This window comes from Cibotium barometz, chromosome 42 (assembly GCF_041138505.1).
Source record: "Cibotium barometz isolate CiBa-2024 chromosome 42, ASM4113850v1, whole genome shotgun sequence".
Classification (NCBI taxonomy): domain Eukaryota; kingdom Viridiplantae; phylum Streptophyta; class Polypodiopsida; order Cyatheales; family Cibotiaceae; genus Cibotium; species Cibotium barometz.
In genome coordinates, this window is record NC_141087.1 from 21,811,053 (window position 1) to 21,831,617 (window position 20,565).

A 20,565-nucleotide genomic window follows, 5' to 3' on the forward strand; every position below is an offset into this window, starting at 1 on the left:
TAGACAGTAGATGACTTCTAACACCCCCTCTCAGCTCCTGGCTGTGAAACCAACCACAGGGAACTGGGGTGCCGCCTGAGCAAATCCTGAGATAGCGATTTCGTGAAGAGGTCCACCGTACTGTCCTCCGTCGAACAGAACTCTAGCAAGATGTCATTAGCAACGATTTGTTCACGAACAAAGTGCCTCTTGATGACCATGGGTTCCACCAATGGAAGCCTAAACCTGCAATGCAACCTCTGCATCCTCACCACCTCACAAGCAGCATCACAAGCAGCCCGGTACTCTGCCTCTGTCCGCGAGACAAGGCAAAAGATGACTGCCTCTTACTGCTCCTGGGCCTGAAGTAGATCTCCTCGTGTCCGGATCTCCTCCCCAAACTGAGTCACTCCAACCGTGGAGTTGGACTCCATCCAACAATCCCCCTCCTGTGTACAAGAGTCCATGATCCTTCGCATGCCGCAGAAACCACAAGAAACACAATCCTGCCTCCCAAAGAGTCATCCGCAACCATGAGCTCAATTGCCTCATCAGGAAGCTCCCGTCCAATCTGGTGTCCATCAACCAGATCAATGAACCATTCTGCTTCTGAGTCAAAGAGGCATCACACTGCTCACAAGGATCAACACCTGTTATTACGGTGCAAAAACAAGTCTGGAACCTGTTGAAGACCACGCAAGGCCTTCTTAAACCTGTCAACCACCCCCTCTGAATCCGGAACCACAAAGCCTGGAGTATGCACCTCCTTCTGCAAGTAATCAACTGCCACCTGCCTGGCTTTCCGAAAGGTCCCCGTGGAAAGAACATCCTCATCTACAGGAGGTTCTTTGTCCCGAGCTAACACCATAGGAGCCTCAAAACACTTAAACAAACCTAGAACCCAACCTTAGAATCAATCAGCTAACCACTGGTGTCAGACTGCTGCCACACTGAAACCTTGTAAGACACCCAAGCTTTCTGGCAGTTGACAACTGTCCTTAGACAAACCTAAAACCGTTAGTTGTGCCTCAGATCCACTTCCTATCACCTCAAATAGGTCATGACAAGGTCCCAACACAACCTGCTGACCTTTTTGATGTCTGGCTAACTCAACCCTTACTCAGGCTAATTGGACCAACACAAACTCAACCATAAACAATCCTTCACTTACAACCTTGTCTGCAAAAGAACTCCATCTAGGCAACACAGAATTGAACCAAAACCATAGAAGAACTCTTTAATTCACACCACTTGATTCTCTGCGTATTTTAGAAGATTGTGCAACACGTGACAAACCTTGGGAATCGGGATTGAGCAGAAGAATGAAACCAACAAACAGAGCAAGAGAACTCTCACACAAATGACCACAAAAGAAACCAGATATATGTTCTCTACTCCAACAAGATCATCAATAGCTATATTATCTGCAGCAGCAACTTGCAAGCTTATACTGGCTAATACAATAGGGAGATGCTTGAGCAATCCTCAAATCTAGTCCAAGTTCCAACAGTATTGCACTATGAGAGGTTCTAGGACACAATCTCCCACACAAAACCCTCTCCCACTCCTGCAATCCCGTGCCCTGGACAGATCTTAGTCTTATCTTACAAACCCCACGTCGCCTTTCACACAGAACAAACCCACATATAACCAGCTTCACAACAATCTCACAACCCAGAACTAGCTCTCCTAGCAATCACTTCTTCAACACACACAAAAGCTTCCACAATGCTCTCACGAAAACTCCCAGTGTTACACCCTTCCTTCTTGCGTAACTACGCTACACCCTTCCTTCTTGCGTAACTACGCTACACCCTTCCTTCTTGCTTAACTACGCTATATCCCCATGCATGCCCTCACCTACTCTACCCAATCCTATCAGCTATTCACCATGCAATAGCTAACAGCAGCTTATTACATCTAGTTACAAGTGCGCAGCTATCCATGCAAGAATCCTATGTTTCCTAAGGTCCCTAACCATATCCAATTTATTTTTGTCTTCTCTTGGGGTTGGAGTGAGTATCTTCAGTGAGCATGTCCTCTTGGCCACAAAAAATCCTATCAACGTGTAGGGGCATAAGCTGATGGTACTTCCCAAGGTTCAAGGAGGGTTAATAGGTCTAACTACAGGTTAGGTTAACTAGAGATTGGGGATTAGGCATCTTATAGGGAGGTTAGTGGTATTTATGAGGCATGGGCTATTTCGTTTATAGGAGGCCCATATAACTGACTTTTGGAGTCTGTTTGGGAGAAAGCTCCTCAGACAAGGACTCAAGGCCCGTGAGACTACTCCGTGCGTACACTTGAGGGGGTGTGTCGTGGTGGTATGGGATGCCAAGGCTTTTCACGTGGAGCCATGTCTCAGATGATACTAACCTCCATGCTTGGGGGTGAGCCTGAACGGCTCTATGGTAGATGCCAATGTCTTTAAGTTCCAGTGTTATGCTTAATTGTAGGTGTTTTCTAGACAAGGTTCTTATATTGGTAGCTCAGGTTGGGCGGTGAGCTAGATGCCAGTGTCTTTATGTTCCCATGTTATGCTTAATCGCAAGTGTTTTCTAGAGGAGAGGGGTCTTACAGCTGATTCAGCAAGTGGCAAGACAAGCAGAACTTGGATAGAAGCTGGGTGAGTGTTTGGACATGTGTGATTGCTTTGGCAAGTATGAGAAACCTATTCGTCTAGAAGTTTCGTGGCCTAGTTTGAAGACACCCTCACTTAGCATCTATACGAATGAGGATTAAGCTCATTAATGGACACTCTCCCAAAGGTAGAGCTTCGGGGGTCAGGACCTGGATCACTAACTGAAGCCTTCCAGTTGTATGGTGGGTCCTGGTGATACGGGATACCTGGACTTGCATGAGGAGTTCATGCATGTTGCTGGTCTAGCCTCGATCCTTGTGGGCTCTCCAGCGGAAAGATCCTCATTTAGCACCAGTTCAGGTCATAAACCCTCACTCTTTGTTGTCCGTGTCCTGGGAGGCCTTCCATCTAAATTGGAACAATGCCATCCTGTTGATTGTAGTGTCATGTGCAAGACATGCATTGACTGACCTTAGAGCTACTCCTGAGGAGAGCAACCATATAAAGAAAGATCAGAACCAGAGATTAGGAGCAGGTGTTGCTGTTTGGGCAGGGGATTTGACTAATTGTGGACTTGGAGGGGCTGTCGGCCAGCATATACGGAGTCATTGTCCTGTTTGACAGTGGCAGTACGGAGGATGTGGTCACGGAACAGGTTGCTCGGCGCGCTCGTTTTGTCTTGACTTCAGTGGACAAGAAAGTTGAGGATTTCAGCACAGGCATGACGATGAGCATGAAGTTTGAAGCTCAGTGTGCTAAGTTAGTCATTCAGGACGTAGAGTTTGTGCGTGATTTTGTGGTTGCCCCTCTTGTAGGAGCAGACATAATTTTGGGCATTCAATGGTTTCACAAGCTCCAGCCAGATATTAGGTGGGACAAGCACACTTTCGTGATTAATCGGAATGGAGCAATCATTAGCTGGGAGCCCGAAGATAAGTAGAAGGGTGCCCATGACCAGGAGTATGAGCGCAACGAATTGCTCAAGGCCTTTGGCTACATAGGTGGCTAAAGAGTCATTGTCTTGTTTGACAGTGGCAGTACGGAGGATGTGGTCACGGAACAGGCCACTCGGTGTGCCCGTTTCGTCTTGACTTCGGTGGACAAGAAAGTTGAGGATTTTAGCACAGGCATGACGATGAGCATCAAGTTTGAAGCTCAGAGTGCTAAGTTAGTCATTCAGAATGTAGAGTTTGTGCGTGATTTTATGGTTGCCCCTCTTGTAGGAGCAGACATAATTTTGGGCATTCAATGGTTTCACAAGTTTCGGCCAGATATCAAGTGGGACAAGCACACTTTCGTGATTAATCGGAATGTGTGTAAAGACCCAATGACCATTAAGTGTGAGCCAGGAATCCCGAACTTTCCTCTCATAAGCCATTTACAAGCTAAAAGAGAAATCAGGAAAGGCGCACAGTGTGCGATGATTTACATCCAGACTGCCTAGACGGTGGCCAGGGCTTCAGAGAAGTACCAGGTTCTCCATGACAAGTTCTAGAAGATTTTTCTTCAAGACAATCTTCCTCCCCAGCTCCCCCCGTCTAGACCAGAGGACCACAAAATAGACCTCCTCCCTGGCTTGAATCCCTCGAGTAAGTTTCCATATCGCCTTTCCAAGGCAATGGAATCGGAGTTGGACCGCCAACTCCAAGAATTGTTGCAATCTGGCTTTATAGGTCCCAGTGTGTCGCCATTTGCAGCTCCGATCCTGTTTGTCAAGAAGAAGGATGGGTCTTCTCGATTGTGTGTCGATTATCGTGCACTCAATAAGCTGACTATCAAGAGTAAGTTCCCGATGCCTCAAATAGATTACATTCTCGAGAGGCTGAATGGGGCCAAGGTGTTCTCGAAACTAGACTTGAAGAGTGGGTACCACCAGGTGAGGATTGTTGAGGGGGACATCCCCAAGACAGCCTTCCATACGGAACGGACCCACTATGAATTTGTTGTCATGCCTTTTGGCTTGACGAACACCCCAACCACATTTAACCACATGATGATGCGTGTGTTCAGGGACTTAATAGGGAAAGTGTGTGTTCATTTTTTTGGACGACATACTAGTATTTTCAGCTACCGTTGAGCACTGAATACTGCTCTATCTCTCTCTCTTCTCTCTCTTCTACATGCATTTTGCATCAACATGTTCCCAGATGGTGTTTAGGGATGAAAGACTTCCAGAGCTTCCGCATGTAACATTGGTATCAGAGTATGTAACATTGGTATCAGAGTATCAGGCTCAGCAAGGCTAAACATTGGTTCAGTCCCATATGAAGGTGCACGGGTCCAAGGCATAGGAAAGTGCACTAGTACGAGGCCCGAGGCAAGGAACTCAAGACATGGAAGAACTCCCAGGAGGTTGGTTGGTGGTGTTCCACAAAGCCCACGGGGATGGCAGTCCTATGAGTCGGGTGCCACTTGGGGCACACCAAGAAAGGCTCTCAAGCAATGGTTCTAGGGGAGGTTGATCCTCCAAGGGTGGAGTGAGAGTGCCAGACTTATTTCTCAGCAAAGAAGATCAAAGACAGTGTTCAGAGACAGGGTAGGAACGGAATGGGGACTAGATGGAATAGATGCATAGATCTTCATCAAAGTTAGAGTGGATTTGGAGACCGGACCGGTTGTTCGGTGAAAAGGTTGCCAGAGTAGGAAGGATGACAGAGGGGACTTTGGGAATAGAATGGGATGATGACAATCATCCAAGAAACCTGTCATCAAGTTTCGCAGAGGGGGATCATGTGCAAGACATGCACCACTGACTGACCTTAGAGCTAATCCCGAGGAGAGCAACCAGATAAAAAAAGATCAGAATCAGAGATTAGGAGCAGGTGTTACTGTTTGGGCAGGGGATTTGACTAATTGTGGACTTGGAGGGCTGTCGGCCAGCATATACAAAGTGTTGTTCTCCAGTCGACTGCAGCAAAGGTCCGATATTTGTCCAGTTTGCTGGCCAACCAGCAGTCGGCCAGTTGGTTGTGTCATATCCAGCCTATAAATAGCATTGTTGCTCAATGTTTTAGGCATTCAGCCCCTTTGCTTGGCTGGATCATAGATTAGGCCTAGACTAGGGTTTGTACCTTTTCATTGAAGGCAGCCTATGGCTGCAAGATAGATATACCTTTTTGTACCATATGAATATACCGAATACTCAGCTCTCTCTCTCTCTTCTCTCTCTTCTGCATGCGTTTTGCATCAGTGTGTTCCTAGATGGTGTTTAGGGCTGAAAGAAGACTCCCAGAGCTTCCGCATGTAACATGTAGTTTCTTTTTCTTTTGCAGATTTTTACTCCAAGGCAAGTGAATCCATCCAAAGGATAGCTGCAAATCATATTGACTTAGCATTACTGTGATAACCCAGCACATTTTGGTGTTCTGTGACTTGTCTTTCGTCTCTTGATGCACACAAGGCACAGTTTATTATCAGCTCTATTGACATGTTATTTATGGCATCTCAATGCCACTTTGCTCTTTGATTGTCTTCATTACCTTGAAGAGCCCTTGAAGAACATCTACTTGATCATTTTCTGGCAATTTAAGTATTTGTAAGCTTGTTTAATCTAGATTCACTCATTGCTTCATTTTGTTTATGAAACACCATTACCACTTTGTTGCATGCTTTTGAACCAAGAGACTCTTCTCTCTTCTGATGATCAATATCTCTTCTTCTTTCTAGCTGCAGAGACACAAAACCTGCACGACTAATGCAACAGAGGACAGAGATATGGATGGGGAATATGGCGATGATGAAGACACTGATGATGAAGTGTCCATGGCTCCATCTGATGTCACAAATGAGGTATCAATCTAGCTTTCTAGATCATATAGGTTATCTCTGCAAATACATGATTGCTTATTAGGGAGATTCCGAGATTGTGCTGAGCATCCTAGTTGATGAACCCCATTTTAATGTGGCTTACGTGCTTTGTCAATTGGGGCTTCCAAAAGGAATCAATCAGAGTTCTTTTAATTTTTGGCTATTTCAATGCATGGATGGTCCCAAAAGGGTCACACTATTTGGACGTCTGGTGTGATATGAATGGCTATGCTTTTACATTGTTTTTGGCCATTGGGAATCTGAATCAAAGTCAGGGACTCCACGGTCAGTTCTTCTGGCTTCCTCTTGGTGTGCATCTGAACAATGCTTGGGCACTCAACCCAAGGACAAGGTGTCTCGTGAATATCTTCTTCATCCCTAAGGTTGGCCAGATATGAGAATATTGGTCCACAGTTGCATACAGCCTATTTAGGAGTGTGCCAAAGCTACCTAAGGTCCTAAGTTGTCTCCAGTATTTTGGCGGTAACATTTGAAATTATTGTAGAGGCATGTTGAATCATATCAAATGAAGTGCCATGGTAGCAATCTTTGTCAAAACCTGGCACCAGTATCTGAAAACCCTTGTTGAGGAGAATTTTGAGAATATTACTAGGATTAAAGTGTAATCCTTATTTACAAAACTGCAATTTGATTCTGAAGGACTACTATGAGGCTTTGGAAGTGCTGAACCAGCATGAATTTATAGCCAAATCAACATCACTGGAGGAGCTTGAAATCCTTGGTGAAAGGGCCGAATACAATCAAGAGCCCCCTGAGGAAGGTGATTCGTCCATTGATACGGAGAATCTGTCTGAAGTGGAAGGAGAGGACTACAAGCAGCCCAGAGCTAGGTCAAGAATTCTTCCTTCGCTAGCAATTAATTCATCTACAAGGAATGTGTTAATAGAGGGGTATTTTTTCGATAAAAACATACAGGATTGAGGTCTTCATGCTTGTCGCAGGCTGCCTGCACCTAGGCCTTTGCAAAGAGGCTTTAGCTTGTGGAGTGTCTTAAAGAATGCTATTGGGAAAGACTTGAATCATATAACGATGCCTGCGACAATCAATGAGCCACTCTCGGTATTACAACGATGTGCCGAAGAATTACAATACTCGTAAGGCAACAGCATCAGTTGTAGTTCAAAAGATGATACACACACACACACACACACCTACATATGCATGTGCGCCCGCGTGCACGCGCACACACACACACACACTCGGAGTATGTGTGTATGTATGTAGGCATGCATGCACATCTGTGTACACACACACACACTTGCACTTGCCCGTGCATATGTATACACGTGTGTATACACACATGCACGCGTGCACACACACACACACACACAAGCACATGCACACACATCTACACACACGTACGTATATACATAGTTGTGTGTGAGCGTACATATGTATGCCTGTGTGAGTACATATGTATGCATACATGTGGCTTTATACATACTAACATATATAATGTTTTGTGTGGTTAAGTAATGCACGTGTATTCAGATTTCCTTTTTCTTTTGGGCCAGGCATCTGCTTGAGAAAGCCTCACAATTTGATGATTCAATAGAGCGGCTGGTCTGGGTCTCTATATTTGCATGTGCAACCTATCATGGTTCTCCTCACAGGGATGCGAAACCTTTCAACCCCTTATTGGGGGAGACATATGAATGGCAGGCTCTAGATGGTGGATTGCGTTTTATTGCTGAACAGGTTGCCCCGTGTGATGACATCTTTTTGATAGGATGGATATTTCTTGATCTGATGTGGATGTATACAAGAGCCCCTTCCTGACTATCTTCAAATCCTTTGCAAGTTAATGATAATTCATAAACGGAAAGCCTACACTTTCTTATGGAATTTTGAAATTATGCAGGTTAGCCATCATCCACCGATACTAGCATTTCATTGTGACAACATGTCAAGTGATTATTCCATCTATGGAGAAGTGGAGATCAAGAACCGATTCTGGGGGAAGAGCGTTGAGGTGATCTTTCATACCGAGAGAGCATCCTTGTCCTTTATTGTGCACTACCGTTGCCTCTGTGTGTGTGTGGAGGGCTTGCATAACCGTTTATGCATCTGTCTCCTAATTGAAAGATCCGGTGTTCAAGTCCCATTCCCTGGATTTTGGGGTGTGTGTGTGTGTGTGTGTGTGTGTGTGGAGTGCTTGCATAGCCGTTTACATATCTGGATCCCAATTGAAAGATCCTGTGTTCAAGTTCCATTCCCTGCACTTTGGTGCCATCATATAGATCATGTGGTCTACTGGCTTGGCTAAAATGTTCAAAACTCTCTCTCTCTCTCTCTCTCTCTCTCTCTCTCTCTCTCTCTCTCTCTCAGACGCCCACGACGACTACGGAGGAGGGCATCCCAGCATAGACGGAGGTTGCAGCGGCAGATTCGGATTATTCTTGCGAGGCATGCGAGACACCCAGTCAGGGTGCTGACCACAGAGGATATTGAGGAGATCTGCCAGTGTCCGATGCGGCACATATTATGAGATGGAGGTACCTCCATAGTGTACCTTCCAGTTCCAGTTTCATTTTCTAGGTGCCAGTAGTATCATCTTTATTTTTCATTTTCTGGGTTTTTTTATCCAGACATTGTATCAGATCCACCATGATGTAACTTTTGGTCTCATAGGTCATTATGGCCTTTTGAAGACGTTAATATAACATTTCATTTCATTTCATTTCATTTCTCTGGTGGAAGGCGGCACAGGACTGCAGGGGCAAGCTGGCGGGCTGAGCTGCAGGAAGCACAAGGCTGATGCCTGCACAGTACAAAACTGTTGCCGCTGCCTGAGCTGTACGACTGCCTGTAGTTCAGCTCTGCCACCACCTGTTGTGCACCGTCTGCACCGTACAGAACTGCGCCCGTTGTTGCCAGCTGAATCTGCCCCCGCCTGTACTATGTGCCGTACGACTGTTGCAGCTGCTGACTAGATTGTACAACTGCTGCTGCTGCCACTTGTTGATCTATGCCAACTGTACTGCTCTGCTCTGCCCGCCGCTGTAGGCTTGCTCGCTGCCCTGTGCGCAGGTCGGGCTCCCTTTTCCCAAATTCCCACCCACCCTTGCTCAGGCCCCCAAGGCAGCAACTAGTAGGGGAAAACATGTCTCAACCCCTGGAAAGGGAACAGGATGGTGAGATAACCTTTCACACCCCCACGAAGGCACCAAATGCCTCTGCAGAAGACTGAGGGAAGGAATCATGTCCCCTGGCTCATGAAGGATTACGAAGATGGCCCGACGAGATGAGGCCCTTTATGAGGAGATACAGCTTCATATAAGGACAGAGATGAACACCATGCGACAGGAGCTTGAAAAGGAATGGACCGAGCAGATGCATGCCCAAAGGAAAGTGATATACGAAACGCTGAAGGAAGAGATATATGTCCAATTGAAGGGAGAAATGCAATCCCAAGTACGGGTTGAGATGGAATTAGCCCAAGCCTTGATGCACATGGAAATGAAAAAAGATATGGAGAAATGGAAGGATGACATGCTCCGAGAGATTGGCACAACAGTTGCATTGTACGAAGGCACTTTGAAGACATGTATGGCTGACCGCGAAAAAGACATCACAGAAATGCAAAACACTTTGGAATCATGTTAAGGCAAAAGTGGCTGCAGGTGAGAAGGAAATGCATTCATGGGCTGAAATTGCCAGTGCCACAAAGAAACAAATTGAGGAAGTCAACCCATGGATTGAAGTAGTAAAAAAACAGAAGGATACACCAGTCAATAAAGTAGAGGTGATGAATGCTACATTGGAAGAGGAAGCCAAGAGACAGGCACGTGCCTTACATGTACGTATAGTTGGGTGGGAAGATAAGGGAAATCCCCAAGAGGATGCAAAATCTCTTGCAACAAAAATTGGAGCTAGTGATGTACCCATTACCGGAGCATGGCGAGTAGGCAGAGATGAAACCAGGGCGAAGATATTGATCATCAGGTTTGGTGACTTGGAGAAGAAGAAGGTCTTCCTCTCCAAAAGGATGGCCCTTAAGGGGGAAAAGATTTATTTGAATGAGGACCTTACACCGGCACAGATAGCACACATAGCACACCGGAAGGAACACATGCCACGTGGAAAGAGGGAAAATGGGCGGTATACAGAGATGGCCGAGTCATCATTGCGGAGAGGAGGCCCGCTTGATGGTGCGCGGTCTATGAGACCTTGCGATTCACGGTGTGGAATTGCAACGGAGCCCTTAGAACAGATGCAAGATACTTTGAGGATACTTTCAGACACAGTGATATTGCTATGTATATTGAAACCCATCAGTGCACAAACAAGAGGCTTCCTGACGTTTGGGGTTATAGATGGGAATCAGTATTCTGCCCTCAACCACGCACAGTGGGAGGTACCAAAGGATCTGGAGGAGTGGCAATACTTTACAGGGAGGAGCTTCGTGACAAAATACATGTGGTACATAGAGATGCAGATGCAAGGTACATGTGGGTCCGAATATGCAGAGAGGGGCTTTGCGAGCTATATGTGGCGGTATGCTACTTTTCCCCAGCCCACTCCAGGTTTGCACCATCAGGAGAGTTGCCCTATATATCTTTATATGATGATATCATGAGGTTTGCCAGCATGGGAGACATATTACTATTGGGAGACTTTAATGCACGTACAGGCACAGAGCAGACAGAGCTGTATGATACTCAAGAGGCTATGTACCGAGAGATCACGGCAGAGGATGTAGGGTTGCAGAGATCAGCACAGGATGAGGGGGAGATTACAGATTATGGCAGGCATTTTCTCACACTCGTGAGTGCACATGGGTTGGTCATATACAATGGCTTATCGAGATGGCAAGGATCAGATGCTCTCACACACTGGAACTCTAAAGGGGGAGCGAGCACAGTGGACTACTTGATGGGATCTCCTTCATTGATACTTGATGTGCGGGGTTTCACGATTTCGAGTAGGCCCATTGGCATAGCAGGCAATCATGCATACCTGAGTTTCACACTAGTAGGTAGATCCCCGAGAGATGGGCCAGCCACTCATCTACCTAGGTACCCGAGATATCAGTTTACACGTGAGACAGTTGGGGTTTACCGAGATGCAGTATCTGATGGCTTGTTCGCTTTAGATCCGCATAGCCCTCTGGACGAGATCACGAGATGATTGACAGGTGTACTACATGCATCCGCCTCATATGCGTTTCCCTGCACTATGATCCCTTCCACCCACCCCCGCAACACTGCCCCACAGAACAGTTGGTATGATGATGAGTGTCGTGAGACACGAGCACAGCTATAGTAGAGATTGCCATTGGGTCTCACACACATAGACAGGCTAGGATGATCTTTCGGCGCCTTGTGCAGAGGAAGAAACGAGCCTATCTGGCTAAGCTAGAGGAGGAGATCTACCAACTCTTCTTGGGGAAGGACACAACAAGAGGGCATGGAAGATGTTTCAGGAGAGATAGCCTGGTACTCCGATTATTGCACCTGAGGCATGGCATACTTATGCTAGAGAGCTATATGATGCACCAGGACAGCCCCCCACCCCCCCTCCACTAGGAGCTAGACCGGCTAGCAGCACCTTTTTTACTATGCGGATGGTGCTAGATGCGATAGACAGGTTACAGAATGGAAAGGCACAAGATCATGATGGGCTAGTTGGAGAGCACTTGTCATATGCATGAGACACTTTGGCTCCGCTCATCGTACATGTGTTTAATCGTGCCATTTGTGAGGGTTTCCCAACAAGTTGGACACAGCATATCATTGTACCACTCTTTAAGAGTGGGGACCCCATGGTACCAGGCAACTACAGGATGATCATGATTGGTCATTACTTGGCCAAACTATATGGCTCTATATTGGAGTCGGAATTGAGCCGATGGGCAGAGAGGCATGGTCATCGAGCACATGGACAAGCTGGCTTCAAGAGAGGATTTACTACCTTGGATCACATACTGACACTTCGGGCACTTATTGAAGAGGGCAGGGCACAGAAGAGAAGGATATACTGCTGCTTTGTGGACTTCCGCAAAGCCTTTGATACCGTACCACGTGCCAGGCTTATGCACAGATTGCATGACATTGAGGTACCCGAGGATATGCAGTGGGGGATATATGCTCTGTATGAGTCTGTGAGACAGGCAGAGTCCGAGCTCTAGGGTGACCAGCACGATAGGCGTGAAGCAGCGATAGGCGTGAAGCAGGGATACCCGCTATCGCCCACCCTCTTTGGACTGTACATTGATGCGGTCTCTGATTATGTAGACAGATTGGGAGGCCCAGGGGCATGCCTGGCAGGGGTGTTGATACCCATATTGTTACATGCTGATGATATTGTTCTAATCTCAGACTCTCCGGAGGGATTACAGAGACACCCGGATGCATTACAGGCTTTCTGTGCAGATAGAGATTTGACAGTGAACCTTAGGAAAACCAAGGTTATGGTGTTTAACACCACACAGGCATGGGTGACGAGATCAGAGCCTCAGTTCACTTTCCGAGGGGAGCCGGTAGAGTATGTACGTCAGGTCATATGTCTACTTGGGAGTTACTTTCACAGGACCACGTTTCTCCCTGAAGGAGGCAGCAGCAGCTAGATTAGCTTGAGGGCATGCAGCCTTGGGGGCACTTGAGAGGCAGTGTGCACACATACAGTTTCAAGAGTCACGCACCAAATTGTGGCTATTTGATACGCTTGTCACACCGACCCTCCTGTACGGAGCTCCAATTTGGGGGCCCAGTATACATCATAGATCTCAGAGAGGGACAGATGAGGGATGGAGGCAAATGGAGAGACCACTGATTATGATGATTGCCTGCATGATTCGGAGCAAATCATCAATACCACATGAGATTGTTCGGGCTGAGCTGGGTGCCCCACCAGTAGTAACCGAGGCCCTATTCCAGGCAATTACCTTTTTACAGCGGCTATGGGAGCTCCCTCAGCAGAGGTACTCCCGATTGGCATTGACCTCATCCATACAGTTGGCAGAGGATGGAGATACTCATTGCTGGTACGCTCATATGAGATCATGGTTTGACCTACATGGTTTGCGGATAGAGGCACTACCACCCTTTCAGTACAGTCTGGATTGTCCATTTTTGGATCTCACCCGCTTAGAGCAAAACCGCATGATCAGGATGGATATCATCAGAGTGGACACAGAGAGGACATGGACTAGCCCCCTTGAGCCCTTAGGCACGAAAATGGCTCATTACAAGAGCCATTTTCTACACCTCTCACCAGATGATTTTATCACCCGCCCGGCGTACATGGATGTACACCTATCACATGGGATACATTGTGCCATTGGATAGATCCGGACCTCATCACACCAGCTGCGGATTGAGACAGGGCAATATGTGCATCAGATCTTGGATGACCGCATTTGTCAGCTATGCTACCAGGAGGTAGAGACAGAGGAACACTACATTTGCCGATGTACAGTCTATTATGAGATCCGAGGGAGATATTACTGCCTCTTTTGAGAGGGTTTTGGGCCGTTACGTAGACTCATGGAGTTAGAGGATCAGAGATGCCTGGGATTGTTTCTACTTGAGCTCGGGAGACACAGAGAGACCCCCTTGGCAGACATGATGTACCTAGACAGAGGACCCTGACAGATTTCTTCGGCACCAGCACCAGCACTAGCAACCCAGCCCACACACCTCCTGATACCTCCTCCATTGGGCCATCAAGGCACCGACCACGCTCCCAGGGAGTCACCACTGATAGAGCAGTTATCTTATGTCGTGCTCGTCGGCCACACCCACGAGGATCCCGATCACGGCATCCTCACCATCGCCAGATCAGAGCCATTGTTGCTCGGCATCGGAGGCACCTACCTCGCTTCTACGACCTCTCCATTCTTGGCGGAGATACTTGATCTAAGGAGAGGGCAACACTTCAACTGATCAGCATACATGGATCTACCCGATATACATTTTTCAGTATTTTCCAGTATTTTCTACTCAGTATCATCTCGGAGTCTTACAGTTCTAGTTCTGTTCTTATAACTGTAGGACAATTAGTTTATGGTACTTTTTAGTCTCATTTAGTTGTTCTCTTTGATGAGACACCAACTTCAGATGTACTCTCAGTTTTGGTCTCATAGGCCATTATGGCCTCTTAGAGACGTTAATATATCATTTCATTTCATTTCTCTTTCTGCAGTTTCTTAAGGACAACCAAGTCAACAAATGGTGAAAAAGTATACATTTTTCTGTGCAATAGGTTGTTCCATCAGGCAATGTGCATTTGCGCATGCCAAGGTTCAGGGATCACTTCACTTGGAGCAAGATAACAACATGTATCCATAACGTTGTTGTTGGAAAGCTGTGGATTGATAACTATGGGGAGCTTGTCATTCGAAACCATATGACTGGGGAAGTCAGCCGTATTCGGTTCCACAAAGCCAGCAGCAAAGAGCAGGGCTGTCTTACGGGAAAGGTACCGTCTCACTGGGAAGCTAGAAAGTAAGGTGTTTGTTTGAACATGGATTTGTTGTTCTAATAACTTGAAGCACCACAACACCTGCCGGCCAGTTGCTTGTTGCCCTGATTGGACAGATCGAAGGATCTTAGCACGTCTTTGATGGCAGCTGCTTCCTGTATACTTAATATATTGGATTCTGACGTGCAGGTTTTCGATAGCAAGGGGGTCCCAAAGTGTTCCATTCATGGTAATTACATGAAGGAAATATCAGTTACTCCTGAGGCATCTTGGACCCAGAAGGATGTGTACGGTGACACCAGATGCTTATGGAGATGCCCGGCTCCTCCCAAAGACTACGAGCAACAGTACTGCTTTTCCCGGTTTACAATCGGTCTCAATGGTATGTTGTGCACATTTTGATTCTCTCATTTGAGTCAAAAGTTTGAGGAAGTCATGAGAAGTTTCATATGATAGTTTCCATAACATTTCTTTATCTTTTTGGGTGACCTAAAACTTGTTTTTACTTCTCTCCAAAAGGTCTCTGTGTAGCATAAGGATCTTTTTGTTAGTTTGCAGGTAAACATTTATTCGTTGGAATCCAAGGGAAAGAGAGAGAAGGAGAGAGAATACTGAACAGTGCACTAGGGTCCCAATAAGCCACTGAAGGGCCCCCACCACAGATGGTGTATTTGCAGTTTTGCAATGTAAAATCGTGGGCTGAATCTGCCTGGATTTAAACTGGACTGGATTTACATTTTCCTTCATGGGAACATGTTTCTCTGACATGCATCGTCTGCCCAAGAGGGTGTGGAACTGGCCACCTTCATCCTGCAGCCTGCGTTGACCCCTAGATGCCCCTAGTAGCCTTCAACCTTTGCCTGGGGGCTTCTAGGAGGGAGATGCTTGCATGAATTTGAGATGTGTGACAAGGGGGACCAAATGACCCTTATACAGGGGGTAGAGGGCTGGAGACGCTTGCATGAATGTGAGATTGGTGACAAGAGGGCCCAAATGACCCTTATTCAGGGGTTAGGGCTGCTTGGCTGGCCATCCTGCTGGTCGGACCAAGCCGACCTGGTGTTGAACCAGCCATACTCCAAAAAAGTCCATTACAGGGTTCACACATGAGCGACTTCCCTTTCACACCTGGCCAACCACTGGGGTGCCTGATTGGCCTCTGCCCTAGAGCTGTTTACAGCCCCATAAATGGCCTACACACCTTTCAACTCCAAATAGCTGCTGTTTGTACCTTGATAAGAGGATTTACACAAAACTGGTACTTAGACCTAGACCTATGACTTCGACTGGCACCAGACAATAGTCTAATAAGTGTCCGGACACTGTGTACATCATTACATCATGCAAGTGGGACATGCACAACGGGACTGTGCGGGGCTTACATGAGCTTACATGATTTGATCTGACTACCCTTGACAGTACACTGACGACTCGTCTGTGGACTAGGTCTCACAAAAATCTAGATTGTCCAACCTTAGGTCCTTGCAGTTGGAGTTGTGTGTACATGTTCACGTGGCATCCAAGTGTGGGATGCACGTGACATCCCCTCTTTGCTTAACTTATCAATTTGCGTTGCTTTTAGATAGTCTGTCAAGAATATAGGATATTTGTGCAATAAGTCCCTGTCAAGGGAAATTGCCTTGTGCGTTCCTTGATCTCAAACCTTTGGAAGGAACTAACACTGGAAATCGCTGCTGTCGTGCTTGAAGCAGTGGAGGACAATACGCTCCAGTACCAACACTTCTGCTTTTCTTGTCACCTTCGGCTCTGGCTACCTTGGAAGGAGGACCGTCATATGGCTTCAACCAATTGACATGAAAAACAGTGTGCATGGTCCAACTTGACAGAGTTGCAGCTTCATCAAGACTTCATCGATTTTCTTCGAAATGGGAAAAGGTCTGAAGGTGTGAAAAGACAACTTGGGGCAACGCTTGCTTACTTGCTTCAACCTGTGCTTCATGGTCCAAAATACACCCAATCCCCTTCGTACAACTTGACATCTTGGTAGTGTTTACTGGCGTGCTTGGTAAAGCCCTCGTGCTTTGGCCAGGTAATCCTTAACAGCTTCCAACTTGGTAGGACTCAGGCACCCCGTCAGCTTCGGTTCTCATCATAAGCGACGGAAGTGTCCAAATGCTGTCTCATTCGGAGTCCTACCAATGGAAGAAGAAAAATAATCATTAAATGCTACGTGAACCAAAGACAAATGAACTTTACCCTGCTGGTTGAAGGCCAATTGATTGTAAACCTCCATTTGGCCATTTGTATGTTGGTGGAAGGCATTGGAAAAATTCAACCAAGTAACAAAGTTATCAAATAATGCATGCTAGAAATGACTCGTAAACTATGCATCTCGGTCTAACACAATGGTACGAGAAAGACCACCAATCGGGTATCAAAATCAAATAAACAATCGAGCTACACTCTCGGGAATAACATTAGATATACATGGGATGAACATCACAAACTTAGCAAACTTATCTACAATCGTCAAACACATCGTGTCCATGCCAGGAGGCTGCCACGTAGCGTGTAATGCAACCTACCAGTTGTAAGGCACTGGGAAATGAGTGGAGCAGTACCAATATGATATGGGGTTACTCCATGGTTAAAGTGAGAATTTCTTCACTCGAGACGAGCATGGTTATTTATTGTCATTGGATCCAACGTAGTTTTATAAACCATGAATGTGTTTGTAGCGGAGTATCCTAACATGCCTGGCAAGTTTAGGGTTGAACACGATGGTTCAGAAGTAAATTGAAGGTTTGGAGCTGATCCGGAAAGATTAGAGACAAACCACAACATGTTGATGTTAATCCGTAGTGATTACACATAGATCTTGACCTTCCTGCTGGTAGTGCCCAACAGTTATCTTGATCGTTTGTATACTTAGGCATGGTATTATTGTATGCATGTGCACTTTCTAGCAATCATTGCCTAGCTCGCAAGAAAGGTGTGCTAATCCGGAGAGATTAGCTGAGGTTTCTGCGACGAGAAGAAGAGTGAGTGTTGATCTGGAGCGATAAGACGAATCTCTTGGGATGTATTGAGACAGAGCGCTCAGGAGTGGACCCTTCATATGCCCAATTGACCCTTTTTTTTTTTCCGGAAAAAAGATCCTTCTATTAGTTAATGAGAAAACGCCATAAGGCTACAAAGCTCACCTCGCAAGGAGGGATAAAAACACAGTGAACTCCTGAACTCCACCCCCGTGGCTGGCCGCTCTCTGGGGGGGGCTACCTAATAGTACATGTGGGAGGTGAGAAAAGCCAAACTGGAGGCCTGTAGTGCCAAGTGACATCCTCGCCCCTCGCGGTGAGGAAAGGGCCGGGCTGCCAAGTGCGGAGGAAAGCCTTGCGGCGCCCTCTCATGCGATCCGAGTCGCCCTGCCAGTGTCCTCTCAAGGTGTGAATGATGTCCACCCAGAGGGCCTGTATGACCTCCGCCGGTGGAGTCGCCTCAATCATCACTTTTTGCTTGAAAGCCGAATGTGGCACAAGATACACCTTCTCCTTGTAGTAAAGGAGTCCATTTTGCAATTGAAAATGAGGCAAATCATCACATGTACCATGCTGTAATTTCTGCATTATATTGGCGGCCTTTTCCTCTAACATTTACTCCTCTTGGATATCATCAATCCAATCCTTGTGCACCCCCATGATGGCAAATAATGTGCATGCCCACATTCTAGAAAGTGAATCGGCCACGACATTATCCTTCCCCTTCATATAAGTGATCTCAAAGTCATAGTTTAAGGGTTGCCAACCACCTCCCTGCATCGGGCTCTCCAAATGTGCCAAGCCGTCATGTTGCTGATCATCTCCCATCTGTGCCCGACCTTCTCCTGAGGTGCTGCCGAAGAGAAGTCTGGCGTCGGAACCACCGCCATCGCCCTGTCAGAGACCTGGATGGTCGCACTGCCAGGGACGTCCTCATATCCAAGGGCCGGGCCGCTGTCCGTGGCCCAAGCCACCGCACCCCACGTCACCAGCATCTCACCTGGTGAGCCTGCAAAAACCATCCTGAGAGCGCGCTGCCAGACCTGCTGTGCCTGTGGGCAATCCCATAAGCAGTGCCGCTGCGACTCCTGTGCATGGCCGCACCGAGGGCAGGACGCTGGGTGACTGCCGAAGCTAGCCAAGCCCCCACAGCCAGTCCTCTATGCGCTGTGAGCCAGAGAAACAACGTCACCTTCCGGGGCCGGAAGCTGGCCCAAAGGCGCTGCCAGAAGTCCCTAAGAAAGGCAGGGGAGAGCCCCTGTCGCCGCCAATGCTCGGCCGCCGCCGGGGTGCTCGCTATCCTGTGTCTCTGAATCCGCCGCCCCAGCCTCGCTGTGTACTGAAAAAAGGGGATGCCTGGGCTGGTAGGGGCCAAGTAGGGATCTCGCCAAAACCACTCACCTTGATCCCACTGAAGGTGAATAAGAGGCCTGCTGTCCCAAGCCCATAATCTCCAAGAACAGTCCTCCCCTATCGAGGCCGGTGAGGGGTCTACATACCACTGTCTCTGATGAAAGCCGACCACCCGCACCCTCTGAAGAATACATCCCTGGAGCCCATCCAAATCTAGTCGTGTCATCTGAAGCTGGCCACCCTCTCCCACCTCGAAAGTGAGTGGGGCGACTCTCTCCGCTGTGCCGCAGACCGCTAGAAGGATCTCATGCCGAGTAAAGACACCCATCCACTGTGGAGGTGGAGGGTCCTGTACTGGGGTCCGCCACTCCCGGGGGATGGCCGCCTCAATGTCCTGTCTCATCAACTCTCTGCCCCTCATCCCACTGAGTCTCCTCTCCTGAGCCTCGAGAGGCAGCTGCTGAAAACCTATCCAGTCGTCTAGGGACTGGGCTGGGCCAGAGCTCAGCGGGCCCCACGACACATGAGACCGCGATCCAACCATATGGCCACTGGGGAGACGAATCAAGGGGTTCCAGATCAAAGGCTGCCTCAGGCGCTCCTCGTCGGTGCCCGGGGGAGTCTCGAAGAGTGACGGCCTCAGATGCGCCCAGGCCCTCAGAAGGCTAGCTGCAAAACGCTCCTCGAAGCCAAGGCCCACTCCTCTGGATCGCTGCTTTGTAAAGATCCACCTGATGCTGGGGGTCCAGGGGCCGCTAAGAGAAGGGGTGCGGCTGAGCATCTTGGAAACAAGAAACTCCTTCCACGGCTCAGCGCCTGGCAGGAGGCCACGAACTACCAACTTGCCAAGCAATGCTCGGCTTTGGCAAATAGGATCAACAATGCCCAGGCCGCCTCTCTCCCTCGGCTGAGTGATCACCGCCCATGCCACCTTGGCCCTGGCTGGCCGCCCGTCGCCACCGGACGAAAGAAAGTTCCTGATGAGCCTCTGCACCTGGCCAATGCACGCCCGTGAGAAGGCCCAGCAAGAAGTGATGTACCACATAGTAGCAAGCAGAACCTGGTTGGCCACAACTACTCGGCCAGCCAGAGATAAACGAGCGGTACTCCAATACAGAAGCTTCTTCCGAATGCTCAGAAGAAGGGGGGCTATCTGCTGCTCCGGAGATATGTCAATGCCCACATAGCATCCCAAATAACGCACTGTAGTGCCGGGGGGCAGCCACTGAAAACCGTCAACTGGCCTCCAAGTCGGGGGGGGGCATAGAGCTGACCCACAACCCACACGACTTGTGCTAGTTGATCAAAGCGCCCGAAGCTCTGCAAAACCTGTCCATGGCTAAGGCGAAGCGGCGGAGGTTCTCCTCACCTCCCTGAAGATAGACAGCTGTGTCATCCGCA

The 20,565-nt window shown here is 47.8% G+C and overlaps 1 protein-coding gene across 9 annotated transcripts in view; it reads left to right on the forward strand.

The window, feature by feature from the left end:
* The window catches only part of LOC147614253 (uncharacterized), a 41,579-nt gene that overhangs the window by 14,068 nt on the left and 6,946 nt on the right, over nucleotides 1–20,565 (forward strand). For 5 of the 9 annotated variants that reach the window (XM_086780796.1, XM_086780801.1, XM_086780800.1 and 2 more), the window contains 7 exons: nucleotides 6,227–6,349; nucleotides 7,028–7,218; nucleotides 7,330–7,482; nucleotides 7,903–8,086; nucleotides 8,250–8,360; nucleotides 14,594–14,809; nucleotides 15,002–15,194. In XM_086780796.1, the coding sequence (XP_086636922.1) occupies nucleotides 6,227–6,349; nucleotides 7,028–7,218; nucleotides 7,330–7,482; nucleotides 7,903–8,086; nucleotides 8,250–8,360; nucleotides 14,594–14,809; nucleotides 15,002–15,194 (1,171 nt within the window). The remainder of the gene's footprint in view (nucleotides 1–6,226; nucleotides 6,350–7,027; nucleotides 7,219–7,329; nucleotides 7,483–7,902; nucleotides 8,087–8,249; nucleotides 8,361–14,593; nucleotides 14,810–15,001; nucleotides 15,195–20,565) is intronic. The other 4 variants (XM_086780799.1, XM_086780798.1, XM_086780805.1 and 1 more) reach the window with 2 other exon arrangements.